This window comes from Battus philenor, unplaced genomic scaffold (assembly GCF_028537555.1).
Source record: "Battus philenor isolate CCGP_79_NKW_IND1 unplaced genomic scaffold, ilBatPhil1.0.hap1 SCAF_19, whole genome shotgun sequence".
Taxonomy (NCBI): Eukaryota; Metazoa; Arthropoda; class Insecta; order Lepidoptera; family Papilionidae; genus Battus; species Battus philenor.
The window spans coordinates 11,971,495-11,987,323 of NW_027181681.1; the positions used below are offsets into that span (position 1 = coordinate 11,971,495).

At 32.1% G+C, this 15,829-nt stretch overlaps 1 protein-coding gene across 1 annotated transcript in view; it reads right to left on the reverse strand.

Moving 5' to 3' along the window:
* LOC137921729 (fatty acid synthase-like) overlaps positions 1–15,829 on the reverse strand; it is a 58,674-nt gene continuing 42,845 nt past the window's right edge. The window contains exons 24-33 of the mRNA XM_068764543.1: positions 14,930–15,033; positions 14,470–14,617; positions 13,677–13,848; positions 13,486–13,601; positions 10,971–11,152; positions 8,776–9,024; positions 7,799–7,934; positions 2,076–2,252; positions 1,187–1,289; positions 1–554 (exon numbers count right to left, since the gene is read on the reverse strand). Coding sequence (XP_068620644.1) covers positions 1–554; positions 1,187–1,289; positions 2,076–2,252; positions 7,799–7,934; positions 8,776–9,024; positions 10,971–11,152; positions 13,486–13,601; positions 13,677–13,848; positions 14,470–14,617; positions 14,930–15,033 — 1,941 coding nt within the window. The remainder of the gene's footprint in view (positions 555–1,186; positions 1,290–2,075; positions 2,253–7,798; positions 7,935–8,775; positions 9,025–10,970; positions 11,153–13,485; positions 13,602–13,676; positions 13,849–14,469; positions 14,618–14,929; positions 15,034–15,829) is intronic.

The window sequence follows — 15,829 nt, forward strand, 5'->3', positions numbered from 1 at the left end:
TTACGATTCACTGATCAAATAAGTATCACATGTATTTGTTAATTTATATTTATCAATGAGTTTTCTATCTAGCAATTCGTTTATTATATTTGGCACCATGACATCATAAGGTAGAGAAGCACTATCAGAGCTTACATTGTAAACCTTTACAGGTAGCTCAGAATATTTACTTAGATTATAATCATGGGCAATATTTATATCAGACGCGGCCTTAACAAGGACCAATTGAGACTTTAATTTATAATCAGGTGTATATTCTCTACCAAGAATTAATCTTTTATATGTTGTTTCAACTAACAATCGCATATATTGATGAGAAAGAGAAACAAATGCTTTAACAGTGCGAATAAATAAATCGATCTTCTTATTAAAACTATCCGTATTTATCAATTTCCTTGTGAATTCGTCACAATTAGATCCTGTTAAAAGGTAATATAAGTGTCCGATGACCGTATTTTGTAAGTTTATTTCGGATAATTCACCGATATTTGACTTCATTTGCATGCGTAACATATCCGGACTGCTGTCCAAACAGTATACAATGCCGCGGTATCCTGTAAACAACAAAACATTATACTTTCATTTATTGATATTATTAATGATAAAAAGAATGACAGAAAAATTCAATTTGATTGAAACTAAAATGATATTAAACCTCCTTTTTATATACTAAAAAGAAGTCTACTATGTTTATCTAGAATAAACCTATTCAGTTGCCAGTCTTGTATTGCAGACTTCTAAGTTAAATGAAGCCGGTAGGTTGTGCTACTCCTTGGCTTTTACTGTAAAGGTAGTAGCGGAAGCTTAATGCGGATGGACTTAAAACGTGACGTGTCGTGAATCCGTGAAAATTCCTTATGTATGATTCAACTTAAAGTTAAGGCTTTGCTTTTGCCTCTATAAAGAGTCTGAACAAACTCAGATAAGTTACTTTTATGGTCACTTTTATAACCTCCTTAACAAGGTAAAGAAATTCATTTCAAACCTTTAAATATACATAACCTAAATATATATATATATATATATATATAATAAGATATTGTGAAGAAAGAAAAATGAAAATACGTTTACACGAAATATAACGTTAAAACCCCATATACGATGTGTCCTCAAAAACAGAGGTCAAGAATTAAAAAAACAGGCTAAAAAGATGATGGTAAAACGGGAAGAAACTAATTAACATTACCTTGTTTCTCCAACATCGAAGCCATTTCTAACGCTAAATTAACGCCGAAAGAATAGCCCAGGAGATAGAATCCATCTCCTATTGTCAATTTAGCCGACAGTGTCTGAAACAAAATCTTATTATTAATATAACAAATTATTAAAGTTGATACAATTTCAGGACATTTATGAAATTTTGTGCAGTAACGTCTTTTAAAGATCTATCTTTTCAGCATACGTTGAACTACGTTATTTTTTACAATAACAATAAATTCCACAATTAGCATTTCCATCACTAGATTTTTTATTTTTATAAATTATTTATTTTTACCAATCTAATATATTTAGCGCAACTTATTCCATTTATCTATCTATTGACATAATTATTTAATAAAATTGCATAAAATTATTACAGATAATAATAATATTAGGTGTTGTATACATATTAAAAATATACACAAAAATTTAAACACCAAGTTTCCATAATTATTTTGATGTTCTAAATTTAAAATATAGGCGAACATCCCTGCACGTCATGTAGGATGTTCGAAGACAGAATTCGGATTTAAAATTCGAATAAAGGTAAAAGTACTGTACTTAAACATTTATTTCAATATTTATTTTAAAAAATGGATCGGATTTTAAAAGTTATGTCGTCAAAATTGTGACCATCGTGATACACACACATATCGTGAGACAGTAGTAGTGCGTTATTATTCTAATTTAACAATGTAATTTAAAAATACGCATAAATATCAAAGCAAATGTAGTTTCTTTCATAAATTTTTGTTATATAATTTTAGCCAAATTTGAATTATAATCCAAATTCTGCTATCGGATATCCCTTATTCGAAAACATGTGATAATTGTACAAGAGTGTATACATGTATTCACCCTAAAATATATAATACCTTTAAAATACTGGAAGCTATTTCCGGTATACTGTCGCTGCACAAATCCGTATCCAACTGCACGGTTACTGCTTTGATTTTTAAGGACTCGCACAGCGGCTTGAATATCCTGTAATGTCCTTCGAATCCCGGTAACATTATCAGACTTGATGTATCGACATCCACGTAATTACTATCCTGAAATAATTATTCATAAATTTTTAGTACACATATCTCTATTAGAGCTACGCTAGTACTAAGGTACATACTAACTTAATAATAAAACAATTAACATGTCAACTGCCTATAGACATATCTTTCCACACTACCCGGATGTGTACAGGTCAGATCTGCCCGAAATGAAGTAGGCAAAATTATATCGATTAACCTTAAAAATACAGCTTAAAATCGCTTACTCTGGATGTACTGCAGACCTCGACATACAATAATATTTCATATTCTATATTTCATAAAAAAAGTTTCCAAAACTGACAGGCGCCACGTTGCGGCACACCAATTGTTAATAGTCATATGAAGTGGCTGTGCATGGGACACATAGCTCATGCAACTGGTCGTTGGGATCGAAAGGTTCTCGAGCATCGACCACGAGTGGACATTTCGTGGTCAACCACCAGATGGACGGACAACATTGTTGAGGTGGTGAGAATACGCAGGACTCGGGCACCGCAGTACCGGTCAGGACTCAAACCGGTTCGTGTGACCACTACTGAATCTCAGAAGCCTCTATTCTGACGTTATATTTTGATATTTAATGGATTCAGGCGTTATTTTGCGGAAGTCCATCCTTAGTAAGAAAAAGACCAATATTGAACATCTTCCGCACATGCAAAGGTAGTTGTGCAACAAAGTGCACCGCCCGCCAGTCCGCTAATAAATGCGCATGCGGCAAATAATGCAAATTACACAACTGCCACCGTTAAATCACTCAACACGTGTTTCATCCCTCCACGGGGCATATTCAAGAGTTATGTTACACCGATTAGTGTTTGGCACTCATCGGTGTAACATTGCATTTATCAGCGCACTTTGTTGCACGACTACAACTGCATGTGCAGAAGTGGCTAAATATTGGTCCTTTTCTTACTTATATTTTGATGTTCTCTCTTTACAGGACTATGATGATATCGGAAGTCCAATTTAAGTAAGCTATACGAGGCAAGGACATGAAGTGAGATAAGTCTCCCTTAGTAAACATACGACATAAAGTCGCAGAAAATCGCTGGTCAACATTGTGACAATCTTTTAGAGAAACTCAACCTAGCAGTTAGTATCTTAATAAAGTGGTCCCATCCCTTAACAACAAACAACCAACCGAAAGGCTTCGTCAAATAAGTGAAGTTAAGTTGTACATAAAATAATACCAAAGTTACCTCAAAATACTTATACACTTTCGTAGACATATTTACGATTGAATCGTTCACCAATTCGAAGACATCTTTTTCAATGTAAGAATAAAAATTTCCAAAACCTTTTGGTTTTATATATCCATTTGCATTTGTTTCTGTTAAACTGAAATAATTTTATTACATTAATAATATTTATAAAATGTTCACTGTCAAATTAAGCTGTGGTAGCACATTGGTAAAAGATCAGTCCTTTACCCATTTGCGATCATAGGTTGCGTGTTCAAATCCCGGGATATAGTTTTACATGTTTACATTTTGTGCATTAATTATATATTGAACAGTACCTTTCTCTGCGAACCATTATACCAAAATCCTAACAGCGCTGTCACAGTGTTTTGTTTAATGGCAGCACATGCTTAATCAACGCCTTGACGTTCGACACAATGTCGCTAATTGTAAAAGTTTATGTGATATTCTACAACTCATAACTATTGTATTATTTAAACAAAGATATAATTCATTTAATTAAAAAAAATAGCAGAGAGCAGGACATTTGGCGTGTAGAATTAAGGCGTATTAAAGCCTCAAGGTTCTATAATTGATACTATTAACAGCCTTATCAAAGTTTTCAATAGACTCCGGATGCAAATCACTACCTAATAGACTAATTGGAAATTTGTGTGGGAGCTCTATATCCTGAAGTAGACATCATACGTATGAAATGATGATAGGCCAATAATCTGAAAACATCTGACGTGTACCTATTCTCAATTAATGTAGAAAAGTCTGTGTCCTAACAATGGAAACGGGCGGAATAGAACAATATTACTCAAAACAATGTTACTTAAAGCAATATTACTTAAAACAATGTTAATACTACTATCATTTATTCATTTACTCATATTATATTCCGCTTAAGAATCTCCAAAACTTTACCAGCGGATTGGCAAATGGAAGTAGAAATTTCAGTTCATACAGCATACAGAACTGAAGCCTGCTAGTGCCTTAAGGTTCTATAGCAGAGACCACAGTGAAACTTTCACATACCGCTTGCAACCGGTCCTATTTTTTATCCTTTATAGGCAAAGATTTTGACATCTGTCTCGCCTGATGATAAGCGATGACGAGGTCTATGATAATATATGATTGCCTAAAAACCTATTAACTCTTATCTTGAAGACTTCTAAGTTATAATAGTCTGAAACAATGACGCCGGTATGTTGTTCCACTCTTTAGCTGTTTGCACTATAAAAGTATTAGCAAAACGCTTAGTACAGGTAGAAGAAATTTCAACCCTGAATCTATGCATCTTGTCGTCCGATGGAAGAAAGGAGTTGGGAGAATTATTTAGTGTTATTAAACTGCACACTCTCCAAAATGCAGTGCTGAAAATCTATGGGAGCAGTCTTTCGGCGAAAATGATGATCACAATGATTTAAGACTTTATATCATTTAAAGCAATCATGTAACAAGAAAGTCGACGGTTTTTATTCTAAATTTCCTACAAACTGGAATTGCATTGAATTAATCTTTAATCACATCTTTAAATATAAAATCACGAAGACGATAGTAATCCTTAAATTTTTATTTGTTGAAAATATATTAAATTAAAATATTTTTATAGACGCCATTTTAAAATTGTGTTAAAATTCTAATTAAGAATTAAAATTATGTATGTAGGTACCTATTACTTGATGCATTTTGCTCACTTCCGAAGCTGTCAGTTGCAACATTATCTGAAATGCAAATTGTCATAATTGACATTTATAAATTTATTGTTGAACTTAAAATATTATTTCAAATTAACGTGTGTAATGACGCCATAATAAATTATTTTAATAAAGCGGGAATTCCATTAAAAGGCCTTAAGGTCACCTTTCATTAATACAAATTAAATCGTTAACATTTCTTGTAAATTTTTTCGGTTATTTAAGATGATTAAAAAAGTTATTTGTAATTCTATATTATGGTAATATTACAAGAAAAACTCTTTGGTATAAACCTAAATAAATATATTTATATATTATCTCCGTCTATTTTTTAATCTATTTTATTTTTGTCTGTTTTCTGCTTTAAAAAGTGTTATATTTGTGGAAAAGAAGACAGGAAGAAACTCCACAACAACACATCTTTTAATAAAGTTTAACAATACTGATTTATACATATACACTTTATCAGATATAGCCTAAATGAAATCAAAATGATCAAGCGACATCACTGCCAAGGATTCTTGTCATTTAAATAATCGTTTATTTAATAATAAGACTTTACATTTAATTTACTTTTAATATGCAGTTAGTGTCTTTAATTCTGTAAAAGAAAGTGCAATAATGTTTATTGCGGAATTTTTGAAAAAAAAATTCCGTTACTTTTTCAACTTTTCACGGTGCCTTGTAAATATACTACGGACAATCCCTATTTCCTTAATTTCTTATAATTACTGTAAAAATTTAAAATATTATCGTAAACATATTGTGAGGCCACTGTAATATTGACCTCTTTAAACAGCTTTCTCCGGGAGCGTTTCTGAACACTAAATAGCTCGGAAGGCTATCTTTTGTAAAACAAATATGTTTTCAATATTCGCACCTACCCCTAAGCATCAGTCCATAAGACATAATGCTGTAGAAATAACTAAAATTGAATGCTGTTTTAACACGATGGACTAGAATTAGTACATTGTGACATACATGTATATATATATATGTATACATATATATTTATATATATATACATATATATTTATATATATATATATATATATAAATATATATCTGTTTACTTACCTATAACTTCCGGTAGTACTGATTCCATATTGCTGCAGTCTCTTCCGACAATTGCTTCAATGTTATAATAATCAGTCTTCGTACTTATTTCTATAGCACTGAGAACTTCTTCGATATTTTGTAATAAAATTTCATCTGATACACTTGAACGTGACTGCAATAAAACATACTTTTTAGAAGAGAAGTTTTCTTTGTAGCAGAGAACAGATCTGATTTTCTCTCTTTTACGCTTTGAAGGCATCTTCCTTTATTCGATATAAACTATATGTTAGCTACCGAATTCGACATGTAGCCGGTTGATGTCGCTACATTTAATCTTTCACAAAAACTAATATATTTGTCTGTATGTTTATATATATAAGTATATTATACTCTGATATGTGTGGTATATTTTAATGTTTTATTTTTTTAATAACACCCTAAACTGCCCTCTCCTTCATGTTTCTCATCTCCATCTAAAAGTCCGACAAAGATTGTGGAATGAATTACAAGAAGCATTAAGATGCGCTAAATCACTATTAACTTTTAAAAAGATAGTAAAAGACCACATTCTTGACCTCTAAAATAGGATATCGTGTACCATTTATTATTTATTCGTATTTATGAAATACCTTTTGCATATAAAATACATTAGAGGGACCGGAAAGTAATTTCTTTTCTGTCGACATATTTTCAGAAAAACCGATTGATTTGTTACCGTTTCGACATTGAAAATGTGTATAATACATGGCAATAGTTTGTTAATAACGAAGGTGAATATATTGTTGATTAGAAATTAAAACTTGTTAAAAATGCAGTCTTGTGTATTTAACTTAAGAAAGCGATACTACTTTCCAGTTTCCCTGATATATGTAGGTGTGTAATAATATATCATATTCTGTAATGTGAAATATGTTGTTGTTTTTTTGTCATGTATACCCTAAACTGGCTTCTCTTTCATCTCTTCATCCAAAGGTTGTCTGGTAGAGATCGCCTCGAGCGATAACACCGCCTCTTGTACCATTGCATATTTTTTTTCTTTTTTTTAGTTATTATTTATGATATTTCCATTCCTTTTTTTTATGCCGAGTTTTGTAGTACATAAAGAATATACACTGTCCATTTTGGATCATTTATAACTCGTGTACATCGAGAGAAGAATGCCAGAGGAATCAAATTTAATGGAAATTAGAATCAAATAGCCTCTGCGCAATTAAAATTATAGAGTGAAGATCACAGGCCGATAAATGGAGCTTTAGCCAGGAGAGCTGATTCCTACCAGTTCTAATGGAAATAAATACGAAAGTCCTATGCCCAGCTGTGAACATCCTACGGCTGAAATGATGATTAAAATATACTATATTAATATATATATATATGTGTGTGTGTGTGTGTGTGTGTGTGTGTGTGTGTGTGTGTGTGTGTGTGTGTGCGTGTATATATATATTTACATATTTTAATTTAAATGCCATGGTCCCGAGATCACAAAGTAACTAATATAATCTATTCACTTACCCTTACCTTTTAAATATTTGATTAGTAAAAGAAAAAGAAATATTCCATTTATCGCAATTAGAAATGCCTTTAATATTTTATATTGTTTCAATCATACCTTATTGAAAACGTTCATTTTAACAGATAGAGCAGGCAGGTTGTCTATATATCGTTTTTCGCATATTTTCTCAATCTCCGTTTGAATATTTTCATCGTAAACGCTTTGTGAAAATCCATTTATTACAACAAAGTGCCTGAAAAGATTTATTATATAAATATATGTGGATTGGCAGTAAGAAGAAGTCTGGTAGTTGCGTTCAGCGCTGAATTATTTTTAAAAATGGAATCCTCTCACAAATAAAATTTAAACTTGATTTCTGAACGTGACTAACAATAGTATTTGGTTCTGAATTATTAATATTATAATTGAGCTATTAATAACTCCAACTTTCCTGAATTTCACAGTAAAATTTTGTAAATACGAAATATGTTCCATATCTATCCTAACACACGTTTGATATTAATTTCTGTTGATCATCTCCAATCACCGATAATCCATAGGTAATCATCACCATCGATTTAGTTAAAACGTCGAGCGCCAAGTCAGTCATCGGTAGTTGACACTAGACTTTCCGTTTAGGCCACGTGAGCGTGTAACATGAGAACTATAAAATTTACACGAAATTTTAGAAAAATTGCTTAAAACTTATTTAATTCAAAATTATTCCTATTCAAAAGTATCACAAAATGTTACAACACGCTCGGTTTTTTTTCTTGCTTACTTTACTTTATTCTTCTATTTTTGTCATCACATTTTTTTTAGTACTTTCGAACTTCAGTGACTTTTACCGATTTTCTTTCGAGTTTGTGTTGATTATTGTGTCTCCTTGAAATTCTGCAAGATGGAGTGCTAATTTTTTCCCAAATTCAGTAACACTCTTTTTCTGCTACGTAATATTTTTTATATAGAATATAACTATTTACAACAGTATTGTTGTAGGCATTCTTTTTTTTTCATTTAAAAATCAGCGTGGCACACAACGTGTTCAACAACTCACTTAGAAAAACCAAGAGACTTCAATCACAAATACACACCTTAGTTGCTTGCAATGGGATCTCGACATCGAATCTAAACTAGATATAGACTTCAGACATTGTTCGTATTTGTCTAAATTCTTCTCTTGTTCGTTGTTCCTCCAATCGTTAGCAATATTACCACAGACTACAAAAATACCTTCCAATGACTTCACCTCTTTAATTTTTTTAATTACATTCAAACAGTCTGTATGCGTTATTGATTTTGCAGGTATCAAATCTATGGCTACACCAAATTTACTCCAATATCTGAAAGGCACAAATGTATTTGTATCAATTACTTAATCTATTTTAAAGATATTGTGAAAATAACCACAAAAATCAGGGCCTATTTAAAACCTTCATAGCATCAAGTTGAAGGTTGCAATAATGAGGGCGTTGAGTATAATGACAGTTGCTTTCAAATTGGACTCTTCGACCATTCTTTTTATTTACAAGTGGCTATTATAAATGTTCCTATGTTAATTATAATTTGAATATATACATAAATAAACTATTTAATTACTGTAGAATAATTAATACACAGGATATTGTGTGGATATTCTACCAGTCAGGACAAACAAGGAAAGTATATGACACTGATGGTTTAATTAAGTTAGAAAAACCGGTGAATCATATCTCAAACTGCGTATTAGAAATCACGGAGAGAGATCAAAAAAAAAACACAAATCCACTGGTCACATCCACGCGTCTGCCAGGGATACAACTAGAAGACTTTTCCTGCAATTGTTTACATTATTATCTTACTACTTACTTGATCTTGTAACTTAAGCGTCCGCTGACAGGACCGTTCCACAAAATCACAAAGTTTCTAGCGCCTCGGCAGATTAAAAGATCAATCATTTGAATACTTATAATATCTTCGAAACACACTACAACGTAATTGGATTCCGAAGAAAATGTGAGTCTGAAAAGAAATTTACAAATATAGTTCACTAATTCTATGGTAAAATCTACGTGTGTATATATAAAAGGTGATGCAAAAGTAATGTCTAATGAAATCAGGCGTTACCTTGCGGAAGTCCATCCTAAGTAAGTGGCTAAATATTGGTCCTTTTCTTACAAAAGTAATGTCATAATATGAAACGGCAGTCATTTTGTTATAAATTAAAAAATGAGCTCTGTAGTCGAAAAAAGTTTATTTGAAAGTATAAGATTGATAACCATGAAAAACATTGATGTTAGAATCTATAGCCTGGCACGATGATGATAATGATCAATAAATATAAAATGAAAATTTTTAAGTTTGTCCCAAAACATAACGTTCGCGTGGTCATCCTACGTAGAAACTTGATTCCTGTTTGACAAGCAGATTGTAAGTCGCAGTTGGTAAACAAAACGGAATATTTTTTAGCTCTACCTAAGAAATAAGGAGATCCGTAAAAGGACCATGGTCACCGTAGCTCGAAGAATTGCTCATCTGAAGTAGCAAGACAGCTGTTGAGATCGAAAGGCTCTTGAATAGTTACCACGAAACGGTAAATGAGGCGTGAGGAGGCGCACTAGATGGACCGACGACATAATCGCGCAAAACTGGTGATTGTGACCATCTTTGGGGGAGATTTATTCCCAACAGTGGACATCTATCGGTAGACATGAATAACTATGTATTTAAACATATATAAATACATTTTAAAAACTTTTAAGTTAAACGGTTTTTTGATACCCATATTGTGGTGGTTGTGGAAAAATATGTACCTAGTCCGACATATTGAAACGGCGTCCATCTTGAATTTTAAATTTTGACATAATCTTCATGTTTTACTAGTGTAGCCCTTTCATTTGATACGCATATTGAGGGGGATTAGGAAAAACAAGTAATTCGCCATTTTGTATCGGCGGCCATCTTAGATTTATAATGTTATTGATTTTATTGTATAATATTGTCATCTAAATTAAATGTGTATACCAAATTTCAGATCAATCTGACAACGGGAAGGTGCTTAAATTTCAATTTCTAATTTTGACGAAATAAATTCCATACGGGTCGAACTAAATAAAACCGTTTAATAAAGAGTTGCTGGCAATATTTCTAGTAAGACAGCAGTGAGTTCATTGAGTTCGTCCGCTTGTATTTTCTATAGTCAAGTTAAAGAATAAATAAACACCAAAAAATATATTACCTACCACAACACAACACAATACAAAAATAAGGAAAAATCTCCTTAATTTAAAAACACAACAAAAAAAACTACCTGGGTAATACAGCTACTGAATTTTGATCATTATGTCGTACTTTTATCAGGACTCTTCCAATATGTCTCCTTGTTGATAACAGATTGATCGCTCTTGATACTTCTTCGATATCATATATGACAGCTGACAACGGTTTTACAATGCCTTTAGCGATTCCTTCTTGAATTTTATCTCTTAGTACCTTTGGGGAAATAAATTTATTTTTGAAAGGCAATATAAAAAAGTTGACCATGTTAAGATCGTTGAAAGATACTAGATGCAAGCTGTTTTTAACTGGTTTATTAGAAATCCAGGAGACGGGTCAGTGTTCAGCAATAGAATTCCTGAAGACTGAAATTATGAAGATAGTAATTATGAAATATTAAAAAAAAACACCTAAAACCCTCCTACAGGTTTTCTTTTTAGATACACACCACTTTAGCAATAACTATTTAAACAGATTTGTACGAAAGATAGATCGTAAAACTCACCAATTTATCTGCAGCGAATTTTTCATTAAATAAGAGTGAAAAGTTTATAGGTATAACGCTTTTATTATTTTTGATGATGCCCATGCCAAAGATTGTATTTAGTACTATATTGCTTACATTGATGTCCACAAATGATCTCACGCAACATTCCTGTGCCAACTGTAAAAAGTGATTTAGAAAAAGGGTTACATTTTATATTAAAATCTTTTTATTAATCATTGATATATTTTCTACAATGTAGATCTGCGAATTGAATAGAACAAAATACACCTGCTTATTATATATCTGGAATAAAAATCATCAAAAAATTTAAAATGCTGAAAACTAAAACTTAACAAAAATATTTCACGTTAACTCCTACTAAAGGAAAATATACAAAATTGAATAATAAGACAACATTCTCTCTGAATTAGACTACTTCTTCGATTACTTCTTTCTTATTCTTTTTCATCTACTTCATTATTAAAGAACAACTTCGTTGCATGGTTTATAGGTGATGAGTTGTCTTCAGACTGTTCTTATTTGATTTCGCCCCTAAGATATTACAATAGTGAGTTTCATTAAAACTTTATCGTAATATGGACAGTGAATAGATAGATATGTTTCTTTGTACTACTACACAGGCTTATTTTTATCTTTGTATGACTTATACGAGTTCGATACTGATTTAAATTTCTGAGTAAAGGTTTAAAGCTAAAAGAAAAATCAGAAAATGAAACAATGATCCATCCGCGTATTAAAAGTAAGCTATATCAGTGAAGACCAACAGAAGAAGCCAACAAAAATGGACGAGGCAGCTAATACGGCACACGAAAGGAAATAGAAATCATACAGTAACGGAATAGAATCTAAAAACTAAAGGAATAATCAGAAACATTAACATCGATACCCGCGCCAAAACTAAACTCACAGAAGTAAGAAAAGGACCAATATTTAGCCACTTCCGCACATGCAGTGGTAGTCGTGCAACAAAGTGCATCGCTCGCCAGCCCGCTGAAAGGACTCTGTGTTTGGCACTAATTGGTGTAACATATAACACCTATATTCACATTTTATTAATTACTGATTCTAAGTAAGAAAAGGACCAATATTTAGCCACTTCCGCACATGCAGTAGTAGTCGTGCAACAAAGTGCACTGCCCGTCAGCCCGCTGATAAATGCGTATACGGCGAACAATGTTAATCACACAACTGCCACCCCCAAATCACTCAACACGTGTTTCACCCCTCTACGGGGCATTTTCAGAAGTTATGTTACACCGATTAGTGCCAAACACAGAGTGCACTAATCGGAAGTGGCTAAATATTGGTCCTTTTCTTACTTATGATGGACTTCCGCAAGGTAACGCCTGATTCCATTATATATTTAAACTCGCGGAGAACTTACTAACGGAAATAGAATAGGACAGGATAGTAATGTGAGACACGAAATGAAATTAGAAATAAGCAATGACGTAATGAATAACTAAACTGACTAAGAATAGACTAACAGAGATAGAAAATAACAGAAAAAATGATGCGAAATATGAAAGAAAGTAAGAATCAAGTAGTGTCGAGATCTAAAAGCAAAAAGAAACATAAGAAAAAATCCGATCAAATCACAGGGATCGGAAATTAAACTTGCTGAAATATTGTCAAAAATAGACTGTCGGAACTAACTAAAAGAAATAGAAACACGAAAGGAAATAGGAACCAAGCAGTATCGGTATGGAATCTAAAAACCCAAAGAAAATCGAAATCAGACATTCCTATCTCAGTTCCCAGATAAATTGATATATTTGCAAGAATAGACTAACATGAGAAGAGAGCAGTTTATGAGAGAAAAGAAATGAAAAAGAAACTGAGTCAAGTAGTAATGGGATGGAATCTGAAAGATTAAATTATGGTGACTGAAAATGAAGAAAAGGGTCGCGGAACAAAAGATAATGAATAAATTAGACTAGATCTACGTTAGACAGGCATGTTGAAGTCATTCACACTTCTAATTGAGAAACTATTAAATTCAGAATAATGGAGATTATTATTAAAGTTATAAAAAACTTACTTGTCTCAATGTTCCCGTAGCACAATTAATAACAATATCGCATAGTTCGTTCTTCGTTTTATATGCGATAATTTCGTTTAACTTTTGAAGATTTGATCCGCAAATTACATTATTTTCTGTAGTTAAATAAAAATCATTTAACTAAACAGTTGTTTCAATATTAAAATTAATTGTATTAAAACAAAGTTTACCGTCAAGTTGAGGGAATAGTCGGAGTAGGGTTTTTTTCTTCTGCGACGTACCGACAGTTGTATAGGTGGTAACATTTTCTGATAGGAAAATAGATATAAGTGCTTGCCCCACAGCACCGGCTGCGCCAATAATTAACACATTTGTATTGCTCTTTACCAATAGTTTTGTGATCTAAACAAAGAAATATTTACTATAGATGAACTATATCATAATAATATAGATTTAAATCTAAGGCGTATTTAAAGACACATGGCTAAACAATTTAAATGACACAAAAAATAAAAAAAAATTATGACAAAATAAAGACAGTTATTAAAGTAATAAAATTGTTTAACTGATAATAGTCACCTATTATTAATAATATATATTAAAAATAAGTAATGAAAAAAATACATATGTTATATTGGTATTTATACATTCGTTATGATAAAAGTTTTTCATTTATATTTTTAATGTTTTTCGCATTTTCTAATAAATGAAAATTAATATCATTTACTTAAACACGTATAAATAACATTTTTTGTTAAACACTATTTCAGCTCAAGCTGCTACCTTGTTAGTTTATGTTACAACAAACAATATACCAGATTTCAACCTAAAAATTTTGTGCTGCATCAAAAATAAATATGACTGTATTAAGTCCGAGATCTCGATCAAAAAGCGGTCTTTATTTATTTATTCATATATTAAATTTACTTTGGATTGTTTACAGTAATAACTTGCTTAATATAAAATTAAAAAAAATTAGGTCTATATTTCCTAACGATTATCGCTTATTTATAAAACACTTACTATATAATAGGCATGGACGTAGGCTAGAGGTACAGTAGCTGCTTCTTGTAAAGTCCAATGATTTGGCACTGGCCATAGCAGATCTGGATCCGCTGTCACAATGCTAGAAACTGCTCCTCCAGGAAGAAGACCCATTACGTGTTCCCCACTGTAAATTTATACGTAATTATAATTATTTTATCTCCTACTTCTTGAAATAGAACTTAAAATTAAAATACTGTAACATGATCTTATTACGTCACCAATACATTTTAAAAAATCACCACTAATCAGCAATAATTAATGGAAGATTAAAATAGGTTCTGTTCAAAGTAACAATAATTTTAAGGTAAGCATAGGTTATTAGCAAAGGAATTTGTAAAACACGATTTTGAACATCAAATTCATCGTACTATTTTAAATAGAAATTTGGCCTAGAATATTTGATTTTAAAATACATGTATGTCATAAATATACTTACTTCGCATCTATACCACTAAAATCCATTCCTATACCTAAATTAGTATCATACTCGTCGAGTACAGACATTTGGCAGTACTTTTGTGCCAACCCTGCGTAACATACCTGGTGAAACAAAACATGTAATTAATGGACATATTGTTCCTCACTCTTTCTATCACAGACGCCAGTATTTATGACGTCGACTATACCTGTACCGTGACTACATATTTTCGTCTGGTAGTTATAAAAAGGGACCGAAAGAACTTGTTTCGTAAACTACGAAAATTACCGACATTTTCTAGCAGATTAGCAAGTTAAAGTGCAGCGTTGGAAGTCAACTATGGTGTCCATGACGCTGTATGTAAGCCGGACTAGTCCTTTTAGAAAAAGGAACATCTACGTCCAACAGTAGATGTCGTACGGCAGAAATAATGATGATGCCATCACATTGATCTGAATCTTCATAATCTTTTTCAAATACTTTTGTGAATGACAGATGTGTTTATTTATTTATTTATAAAGTACAACAATATTAACACTTACATATAACGGGGCACGGGGGGTTCTCTGAGTACCTTCATAGGTTTAAGCTCAAGGAGGACCCCTCGTGCTTCTGTGAACCGGGCGTGGACCAGACCGTGATCCACCTTGTGGCCCGGTGTCCCGCATTCGGGGGACTCCGGTTCGGCTTCGAGTGCCGGTCTGGGGTTCAAATCAGGGAGGAGTCAATAGCCTCCCTGATAGGCGAAAGTGTAACTAGGAACGAATTCCTCAAGCATTGCAAAACAATAATAACACAAGCAATACAAAAAAACAAAACTAGGTAAAAGAAAACAAAAAAGACTGAAGTAAAATAAATAATAACTATAAGTAAACAACTGTGATAACATACCTAGTAAATAAGATTTGTAAAACAAAA